The sequence below is a fragment of the Apaloderma vittatum genome, unplaced genomic scaffold (assembly GCF_000703405.1).
Source record: "Apaloderma vittatum isolate BGI_N311 unplaced genomic scaffold, ASM70340v1 scaffold5467, whole genome shotgun sequence".
Taxonomy (NCBI): domain Eukaryota; kingdom Metazoa; phylum Chordata; class Aves; order Trogoniformes; family Trogonidae; genus Apaloderma; species Apaloderma vittatum.
Genome location: NW_009726545.1, coordinates 1 through 11,369, shown reverse-complemented (window position 1 = coordinate 11,369; position 11,369 = coordinate 1). Strand labels below are relative to the sequence as shown.

The 11,369-nt window shown below is 40.4% G+C and overlaps 1 protein-coding gene across 1 annotated transcript; it reads right to left on the bottom strand.

Annotated features, from left to right (window-relative positions):
- Positions 1-4,361: 4,361 nt before the first annotated feature.
- Positions 4,362-8,754, bottom strand: WDR36 (WD repeat domain 36; the record flags this gene model as incomplete). The annotated part of the gene is made up of 5 exons (XM_009873312.1): positions 4,362-4,494; positions 5,320-5,374; positions 7,031-7,163; positions 8,043-8,160; positions 8,654-8,754. Coding segments are annotated over 5 exons (540 nt in total), but the record flags the coding sequence as incomplete, so codon positions are not given.
- Between the last annotated feature and the right edge of the window lie 2,615 nt (positions 8,755-11,369).

The window sequence follows — 11,369 nt, the reverse complement described above, 5'->3', positions numbered from 1 at the left end:
GCCCAGTTTGTATTTGTGCCTGGGATTAGTTTGTACCAGGTGCAGGACCCTTGCATTTTGACTTGTTGAAGCTCATGCAGTTTGCTCCAGCCCATTGCTCAAGCCTGTCAAGGTCCCTCTCAAGTGAGGCCACCGCACCACAGAGTTTGGTGTCGTCGGCAAGCTTGCTGAGGGTGCATTCAAAGCCATTGTCCATGTCACTGACAGAGGTGTTGAACAGCACTGGACCCAGAACAGATCCCTGAGGAACTCCACTTGTTGGGAACTCTGCTTGTCACTGGTGTCCACATGGACATTGAGTCACTGACCACAACTCTTTGAGTGTGACCTTCCAGCCAGTTCTTTATCCACCGAACAGTCCATCCGCCAAATCCACATTTCTCCATTTTAGAGACAAGGATGGGATGGTGTAATGCCTTGCACAAGTCCAGGTAAATGACATCAGTCACTCTTCCTATGTCAATCAGCACTGTAACTTTGCCATAGAAGGCCACCAAACTAGTTAGGCACGACTTGCCCTTAGTGAAGCCATGTTGGCTGTCACCAACCACTTCATTGTTTTTCTTGTGCCTTAGTAAGGCTACCAGGAGAATCTGTTCCATAATTTTGCCTGGCACAGAGGTAAGGCTGACTGGTCTGTAGCTCCCTGGGGTTTCTTTGCTTCCCATTTTTTTAAAAATGGGGACTAAGTTTACCCTTCTCCAGTCTGTGGGAACCTCATCAGGCTGCCATGACTTCTTAAGTATGATGGCTATACATATATTCAAGTAAGTTTTAAAACTTAGCATATCAAGACAAAATTCCAGTAAATACCCTGCGTAATTCTTAACTAGTCTTCTTCCTCCAAGAGAAGAATTACAGAATCACAGAATCATTTAGGTTGGAAAAAATCTTTAAGATTGAGTCCAATCATTAACTTAGCAATGCCAGGTGGAACACTAAACCACGTCCTGAAGCACCACGTCTACTCATCTTTTAAATGCCTTTAGGGATGGTGACTGCACCACTTCTCTGTGTTGATTGTTCCAACGCTTGACAACTCTTTCGGTGAAGAAATATTTCCCAACAGCCAATCTAAACTTTCCCTGGCACAACCTGAGGTCCTTTCCTTTCATAGAATCACAGGATGTTAGGAGTTGGAAAGAACCTCTAGAGATCAATGAGTCCAACCCACCTGCCAGAGCACAATCCCCTAGGGCAGGCCACACAGGTACACATCTAGGTGAGTTTTGAAGTTCTCCAGAGAAGGAGACTCCACAATCTCTCTGGGCAGCCTGTTCCAATGCTCTGTCCCCCTCACAGTAAAGAAGTTTCTCCTCATGTTGAGGTGTAACTTCCTGTGTTCTAACTTAATCCCATTATTTCTTGTTCTATTGCTGGGCACCAGGAGATTGTCTCCTTCCTCTTGACACCTACGCCTCAGATATTTATATACTTTAACAAGATCCCCTCTCAGCCGTCTCTTCTCAACACCAAACAGCCCCAGTTCTCTCAGTCTCTCTTCATAGGAGAGATGTTCAAGTCCCTTCATCATCCTCATAGCTCCCCGTTGGACTCTCTCCAGTGGGTCCCTGTCTCTCTTGAATTGGGGAGCCCAAAACTGGACACACTATTCCAGGTGTGGTCTCACCAGGGCAGAATAGAGGGGGAGAAGAACCTCCCTAAACCTGCTGGACACACTTTTCTTAATACACCCCAGGATCCCACTGGCCCTCTTGACCACAAGGGCACGTTGCTGTCCCATGGACAACTCACTGCCCACTGGGACTCCAAGGTCTTTCTCCATGGGGCTGCTTTCCAGCAGGATGACCCTAATCTGTACTGGTGCCTGGTGTTATTCCTCCCCACATGCAGGACTCCACACTTGTCCTCACTGAACTTCATAAGGTTCCCCTTTACCCAGCTGTCCAGCCTGTCTAGATCTCTCTGGATGGCAGCACAGCCTTCCTGGGTGTCAGCCACCCCTCCCAGTTTTGTATCACCAGTGAACTTGCTGAGGGTGCACTCTATCCCCTCATCCAGGTCATTGAAGATATTGAACAAAATTTGACCCAGCACTGATCCCTGGGGAACACCACTGGCCACAGGCCTCCAATTTGACTCTGTGCCCCTGATCACAACCCTCTGAACTCTGTTGCTGAGCCAGTTCACAATTCACCTCACAGTTCAATCATTATTCCCGCATTTCTTGAGTTCACCTACGAGGATGTTATGGGGGATAGTATCGAAAGCCTTACTGAAGTCAAGGTATATGACATCCATTGCTCTCCCTTCATCTACCCATTTAGTCACGTCCTCATAGAAGGATATCAGATTTCGTCTTATTGCTTGTTACTTGAAAGAAGAGAGCAACCTCCATCTCGCTACAAGTAGTTGTAGAGTGATAACATCTCCCCCAGGTCTACTCCAGGCTAAAAAAACCCAGTTCCTTCAGCTGCTCCTCATGGCACATGTGCTCTACATCCTTCATCAATTTCACTGCTCTGAACATGCTCCCCGCACCTCAAAACTGAACACAGGTCTCGAGGCTGATGGGCCAAGGCTAAGTGTATGAGTTTCAATAAGGCCAAATACCAGATTCTGCACTCTGATCACAAGAACGCCCAGCAGCGCTACAGGCCTGGGGAGAAGTGGCGGTAAAGCTCCCCAGCAGAGAGGAATCTGGGGGTGTTAATGGACAGCCAGCTGAACATGAGCCACCAGTGTGCCCAGGTGGCCAAGAAGGCCAACGACATCCTGGCCTGGGTCAGAAATAGTGTGGCCAGCAGGACGAGGGAGGTGATTTTATCCCCATACTCGACACTGGTAGGGCCACACCTCAAACCCTGTGTTCAATTTTGGGCCCCTTGCTACAAAACATTGAGGTGCTGGAGCATGTCCAAAGGGTAACAGAGTTGATGAAGGGTCTAGAGCACAAGTCTTATGAGGAGAGGCTGAAGGAACCGGGGTTGTTTAGCTTGGATACAAGGAGGTTGAGGGGACATCTTACCACTCTCCACAACTACCTGAAAGGAGGTTGCAGAGAGCAGGGATCAGTCTGTTCAACAAAGTAACTAGTGATAGGAAAAGAGGAAATGCTTTGAAGTTGTGCCAAGGGAGGTTTAGATTGAATATTAGGAAGAATTTCTTCACTGAAAGGGTTATCAGGCATTGGAATTAGTTGCCCAGGGCAGTGGTGGAGTCACTGGAGGTGTCCTGGAGGTATTCAGGAGTCATGTAGACATAGTGCTTAGGGATACGGTTTAGATGAGGACTTGGCAGTGTTTAATGGCTGGACTCAATCTTATACATCTCTTCCAATCTAGGCAGTTCTGTGACTTCAAGGAGCAGCCTCACCAATGCCAAGCACAGGGGGACAATCACTTCTCTACTCCTGCTCGCCATACTACTTCTGATACAAAGAAAAACACTGTTTCCAACTTGCAAGAACACACATCATAAGTAATTAAAACAGACGAGCCTAGGGTTTGCTTTTTGGTAAAGCTTTACAGACATAGAAATTTGCCAAGTTACTTTAATTTAAATAAAGAGCTCTTTACGCAGATTAGGAGGAGTAGCTGAGTTCAAAACAATCAGGTTACATTTTCACTACATTTCCTAGCTATAAAGACAGGAACAGAATGAATAGAGTATATCTGTAAGCCCCACATTCAATTGGGCAGTGGAATTTATTTACCTTTATTAATATGGAGTTAAACGGCTGACATAAAAAGGCACTGTTTCCACCTCTCAATTTTTAATACCAACCTGCAATAGCATCTTCCTCAACAGGGTCTGCACCAATCTATATTAAGATTTGCAAGTTTGTCTATTCAAATGACTTTATATTCCATATCAAGAGCAGGATCAACATTATTGTAACTAGTTTTAGTGATTAGTACATAGTCATGGGACAAAAAAAATAAAAAGCTGTGAATATAAACAAGTGTTCTCCAGTACCATCCATTCAGTAGTCACCCAACTATGAACATTCCAACTTTGTTTCCGTGGGAGAAAACACTACTGAGAAGTAGTACTCGATACTAACTTACAGTGTACTGATCACTCTGCACTAATAATTGTGTATTGTGTTAGCTCTTGGCACATTAAAAACAAACTGACCTACTTTTCTTCGAAAAAAAGAGCACTGTATGTCGTGCCTTCTGTGTACTGAGTCCATACACAAGAAAACGCTGTAAAACCATATGATGAAGATGCATGATCTCTCTTACTGGTAACTTTTCCTGGTTATCTGCAGCCTTTGAAAACTAAAACTCTCAGCCCAAATTTTGATTCTGAAATACTTTTACAAAACATATTTTCCTACTTTCCATTTTATTTCAGTGATTTTATACATGTTTTCACTAAAAATGCTGACTTACCTGTACGAAAAGATATTGCTGTGATGGGACCCCAGTCTTGCTGAAACTTCATCAGAGTTTCGTCAAATTTAATATTATGTACAATGATATGACCAGATACAAGACCAACTGCAACAACATCTACTGCCGGAGCCTGCAAGAAAAATTTTACAGCTACCGAAATGAAAAAGGAAAAGCCTGTTGCTACACTGCTAATACCAAGCAATGCATCTAAGTCCAGGACAAACAGTAAAGAAACAAGGCATCTCACATGAGATCTTCTAGCTATATTGCCTTAACACATGACTGGACACCTGATAAATCTAAACAAAAAATGAGAAATCCAAGGTTTTGCCCTTAAGTCGCCACTGGATGGAACAACTCTGTTTCCGTGAATTGGAACTCCTTTCAAAAACACCTCACTTAGAAGTTTTCAGTAGTTCTAGTAGACCACTAAACGTACCACAAACTCCCATAGCTAGACGTTTTACCTAGGGCAACTGCAGTTCCTTGTCAAAGCTGTTATCACTGCTACCAGTAAGTTTTAATTAATTTTTTTATCAACAAAACCATAGCAAATACAATTACAAAATCTTTCCCTGAATCAGCAAAATCTATATTTTTAAAATAAATTTATTTTGTTTTGGAGATAAATAAGCTACCAGTATAACAGAAGTCACACGATCCGCAAGCACCTTGCAAGCAAACCGTTTCTGTGAATTCATGACATCACTCAGATTTCAGATGTGATCAGCATAAAACAGCTAAGATACTAAATGCAATGAACTAGGAATGGAGGAAGTGCAGATAATAAGCCTTAAAGTCTACCTTTCTTCAATGCCTAAAATGTTCAGGAGAGGGTTATTAAAATCACCTGAGAGAATACAAGTTGGCTTTATTGCTGTAATTTTAGACAATGATATTTAACCTGCTATTCTTGAAAAGTTATGTAAGAAAATAAGGTACCAAAAATACTAACTTGTTCAAGAGTTGTGACCGCTAAGTGCCATCCTGGAAATGAGTATAAGAGTTTGCTGGAAAACAAACAAAAAACATAAATCAGTTAACCCTTGGGGATTTTCCACAACACAACGGACTCTTTATATGCATTTACAGAGAAAAGTATGTCAGCTTTTTGTACTTATAAATCAGTTGAATTTAAGAATAAGTGATGCTAATAAGTACAGTTAAAAATAAAACTTATGGTTATTTTTAACTGAAAAAGTTAGTGTCATGCACTAATAATACCTTAAAGGTGACATAATTATGTAACACAAATAGAGCAGAAGATCCCTTCTACACCAGTTGCTCCCCATACATTTCAGCTCTGAACACACCTCTTCAGAACTCTTAGTAACAACAAAAAAAGCCAGTCTTAGTTCAAATTCTAATAAAAACAAATCCTTTGTTTGCAGAGTAACTTCCCTAAATGAAGACGCCAACGGATACTACAAGCGTACTCCATCTTGTTTCTTTCTGAAATGGTAACAACTAAAATGTGAAGCAGAACTTTTATCACCAAGTGACTACCCTTACCAGGAGTGAAATTATGAAGACAGTATTTAGAGCTGACATGATTAAAGAAAAATTCCATCACTACAGATAAAGGTTGTTATTCTCAGAAGACTGCTAGCAGCCATGTGTTAAACACCTCTTATTTTACTTTCTTGACAGAGACCACCAAACTTTCTCCTCAGTTCTTTCAATTTACTTTGTTGTCTGACTGTGCCCATACCTATCTACAAAATAATCTATGTAGGGAAAAAACAGCCTAAAATAGAAATTGCTTAACCCAGCAACATTGCTGAAAGCAGTAACTTAAGTCTTTTACACAACTAGAAGAGCAACTAAGCCACACAAGGAAGGCTTTTTGTCATCTAGGATGTATTACATCTCAGATGCTGCGACAGGCATTGAAGAGATGTAACTATGAGACACTTACTTTTCTGTATTTTTAGGTTATTCCTATTTCTTAATTTATGCAGACTACATGGCATTTCCAAAACATTAGACTATGTAATAAGAAATTAGTAATAACATCACTGAAAAGTATACAGTAGTTATGAGAATAAAACACTGAGCTATGCAAGTTGAGTTAACACTTATTTACAGTATGTACATTTTCTCAACATGTAGGTAAGTTCACCATAGCTGTAACTTTCATAAAAGTAGCTGATTGTGGTAGGTATGAAATACTGCCATTATAGATTGTGCTTTACTGGGACATGTTTAGATTCAACTACATGTCTACACATCTCTTACTTAAGGATCAAATGCTAGTAATCACTTTGTCACTACCTGCCAGCACTTCCTTGGACCTGTAACAACCAAAAAATTAAGCTTGGAAGAAGGGAGGCAGAAGGCCTGAACATGCATTTGCTATTATTTTAATTATTTTCATGGGAAATCTCTGTAATTCCAAGAAGTTAAAAAAAATCCAACTGTAATTAAAAAATAATAATTTCTGAACAGCCCCTGACATCTGTGAGAAAACAACACACAACTTGAAAGGCATCAGCATTCAGGGAGCAGCAACATTCTTTGTTCCTGGAGATAGACCAACTGAAAACTTGTGCCAAAGGACTCAGTAAAACGTTCCATGTTCAAAACCTACCGTACTTGAAAGCATTATTTGTTGCCTACTGAACTATTTGGAGCATGAAGTATAACCCAGCTATTAAGAATCTTACTTGGATCTTATATTCCATAGCTGCAAGCTCCCTTGCTCACTCCCAAGGAGAATTTTATTCAAATAGGTACTGGGATGCAGAATTGCAGAAACTGCAAAAGTTGCCTTATCAAAATCCACTTGAAGATACTCCTCTGCAAAAAAAAAAATAAAATAAAATTAAGAAACAATGTTAGCATGCCTATCCCTACAAATGTGCAGATTTACCATCCCTTGCAAATGTAAAGGCAGAACCGATGTTTACTCTGTATAAATCCCATAACTGGTGTTTCTTGCATTAAATGATTAGCTAATGCTTAATAGGACACGCTACACTTGCTTAATTCTAACATCTGTTGGCTTTAAGATATATTTTTCCCTATAAGCCTACCTAGCACAACAATGCTGGCAAAGCTGTAGTGATTTCTATCTTTCTGAAGGATTCCTGCTCTTGCCTGAGCAAAACATCTCGTCTGACTAGCATGCCTTTTGTTTGTTATAGCAACTTCAGATCTCTAAAGCCTGTCTGCAACCACTTTTTCAGACCCAGCATCCAGGGAATGACATTGGTCACACCCATGATAATGCTTTCTAAAGGAAAAAAATCAGGGCACTGAAACACGATTTCATTAAAGCACTTTGCAATGACATGAGAAGATTCCAACACTACCAAAAGATTAGTTGTAAGAATTTAGTCTTACATAGACTGGTAAATACCAAGGAACTACAGGATTTCAGAGATGGTGCCACAGTCTCTACCAGAAAACACAACACTAAAATGCTACTTCCGTATTAGCAAATCTCTTTATATCTATATGGAACTTTAATGGGTCTTCAATGGGTCTCTGCATGTGGTGCAGGATTCATCCTGAAAAATTACTGCAAGATTAGGACATCAGGTTACCATTTAAGAAGCACTATCATTTAAGGATTCTAAGAACAAACTATATTAAAAAACACCTTTTTAAAATAAATTACTGGATGTTTAACAATGCCACCCTATAAAGTAGTAACAAAAATAAAGTGTCTCTCACCTTCTGACTGTATGTTCCAAACAATAAGAACATTATCAATATCCACAGAGATGACATGATCACCAAAAGGCTGCAGAAGGTGTATCCTTGCCTTGTGGCCTTTGTAGGTATGAACTACCTATAATTTCAGAATAATAGAAATGTTTTCAGTATAAGCTACTGAAGTAGTGTATCATGTTAAAACAATACTTGAGGACTGCTAACATGTCAGAAGCAAGTTTAAATAAAATACCCAGAAGGGCCACACAACTTTAAGTGAAAGATATGTAATTTTCTTTGATATTTAAAACCATTGGCAAAAATATTTTAACTACATTTTTTAATTACTTAGTTTCATTTAACTTCACTTACTTGAGTTAACAATTTATTTTTAAGTAACTACTTATTATAATAAATACATCAAATACAGGTCAGGCATTTCAGAATTTGCTCTTATTATCCTATTTTAAGCTTTTAAATCCTTGTTCTACAGGTTTTGTTTCACTAAAATTGAAGGTACTGAATATGTACTGAAACAGACACTGGCAGAAAATTAAGTGTCTTGAAAATAGTAACCACAAACACCACACAACTGTTTTGTACTACTAAGCAATAGGTAAACTGATAAAAACCTCTTTGTTCCTGGCAAAGGCATGGAGAATATTGTCATATGAAGCAAATATCAACATGCGGTCTGCTGCCAAACATGTTATGTCTTGTGGCAAAGCATTACCTGTTAATCAAACAGAAGAAAAGTTCAGCAAATTTCAGGTTCATAACAAAAGAGAAAGCTTGACAGTATTTTTATTTAGCATGGTGACCCCCCAAGAAAGCTCTCTGGTCGAGTGATGCATTCAATTTCTTAGAGAAATGCACACATTCCAAATGAATGCAAATGTTATCATAACATTCATTATACCAGTAACAACATAGTAACATTAGACTGTGACAGATCACAAGGCTATTCTTCTGAAGAACATTTAATAACAAATTACTGAATTATTACTGTAAGTAAGGTCACAAAGTTAGCTTCATGATGGCTTATAAAAAAAGTTATCTCAACATAACAATGTTGTGGACTGTAAGAGTCCCACAGCCCACTGCATTGGAAAAAAACAGATGACAAAGCTTCAGCATTAACAATGTATAATAGGTTAAGACATTCTGCAGACCCTGCAGCTAGGGACTCAATCCTGCATCCATTTCCTGACTACAGCTAAAGACACCAGGAATTTACTGCTCTAAGACTGTATCTCACTCTCCATACTGTGAATCGTTCAGAAAAAGTATCTACTATTGCGATCTGCTACTTTACTACCTCAAATGGCAAGAGTCAAAGATCCAGACCACACTGAGAAGCTGGTGGCGTGGTCCTAAATGGCAGAAAACTGAAAAACTACTCAAGATCTAGAGAAAGACTAAACAAATCCTGTTATTCCAATGTCTCTTCTCATACTGTGTGCTGTGGACCCCTGCCACTTTCCAGTTCCTCAGTGTCCTTCCTGAAAGAGAAAGGGGAGTGGCTGGATGTGAAGCATCACACTTACCAGGCATCACAGTCCAGGTATGGTCTCACCAGCATGAAGTACAGGAGAAAAACAGCTTTCCCTGATCTGCTGGGCACACTCCTAATGTACCTCAGTAGCCAGCTTGCCTTATTCACAGTTACTGCATTGTTGGTCCATGTTCAACCTGGCAGCAGCACAGCCCCAGCTCCTTTCCAGCAGGATGCCACACAACTAGTCAGTTCCCAGCTTGTTCTGTCCCAGGTGCAGGATTCTACACTTGCCCTTGCTGAACCTGGGGAGGTTTCTGCTGGCCCAAGCGTAAAGCTTTTGCAACACCTCCCTGGATAGAAGCACTGCCACTGTGGGTGTCAGCTACTCCTCCTACCATGGTATCATCTACTAGGAGCGTATGCCTTCTCATCGCCCAGGCTGTTGGTGAAGTGCTGAACAACACCACCCTGCTGTTGACGCCTAGGGGGCTACGATTGTTACCAACTGCCAGACTGACGCCAATTCATCAAGTCATCTCCTGCAGTCCAGCCAACTTTTCACATACCCTGAAGGCTTTTAGCCCCATCCTCACCACCTGTTCTGTTCCACCTAAAACACAGCCTTCTAGTAACCACAAAAACAAACAAAGAAGAAATCTGAAATTAACAGCTTTATTCACTAACAACTCTTTAAGGCCTTGGGGTGTTCTTGGAAGAACAAGATGACAAGGATAGGAGGTTCACCAGGTATATCCCCAAGAGAACACAGTTACAGATAAAACAGCAGTCTCATTTCCAAATTGAACGCCAGTATTTCTGAGACTCCTTTCAGTATATTTCAGTGGAAATATGAATACATCCAATTAACTTTCTATTTTTGAGTTGAGAATCAAATGCAGATGTCAGATTCATTAATAAAACAAAACAAGAGTGAACAATCTGCGTATACTTACTCACAGCAACAATACCAAGCTTCTTCACCTGCAATTAAAATGTTGAAAAGTTTTTAATGATTGTTTAAAATGAATTTGCTATAAACAGAAATTCAAAAGTCTAGGAACCAACCTAGATGAGATAAGGACTCTGCATGTCCTGTAAGACAGAAAAATTATCCATTTCATTTTACAGCACCATCTACAGGAAAAGCCCACAGACAGCAGGTCTAGAGGAATGGGACAAATGCTTGCCAAAAGACAACTATTTAGCAACAGTAAGTTGTGCTTCTTGATATACTTTACCCTATTGCTCAGGAAACTAAGCACATGTTTAGAATCTCTGCAGAGCTTGAGCAAAACTGTTTTCATATAATCTCTGCCTCTAATTTATTTCCATTACAACCATACTATGCTATTATCTTCTGTTCACGCAAAATTTTCTTCAGAGTCCTCTTTGTCCAGTGATGATCATTACTATTTTAGTTAAACATCTGTGGAGAAGACTGAAAGGAGAGAACACTAAGAGATCACCACAAAAGCACTGGAAAATCTATGCACCATAATCACGTGATCGACTTCTGTCTTCTTACTATTTCTATACACTTAAAATACTTTGATGGTACAGCAAGATATCACATGCTTTCATTCCACTTCACTAAATTATGCTCATTTTCTTCCACACCGAAATTTTAATACAACCTAATGGAGTGCCCCTCAAAAAACTGTAGCCCACAAATGCTAAACTGCAGCTATTCAATCTGCACGTGGTTTATCTAGCAACGAAAGAAAACCCTCAGCATCTGGGCGCTCCTCTGCCCGACGGATGGGCTGTGCTGCATCCGCCGGGACACACAGAAACCCGCCGGCGCTGCCCACGCGGACAAACAAGCCCGTTCTGGCCTGTTTAAGCAGCAG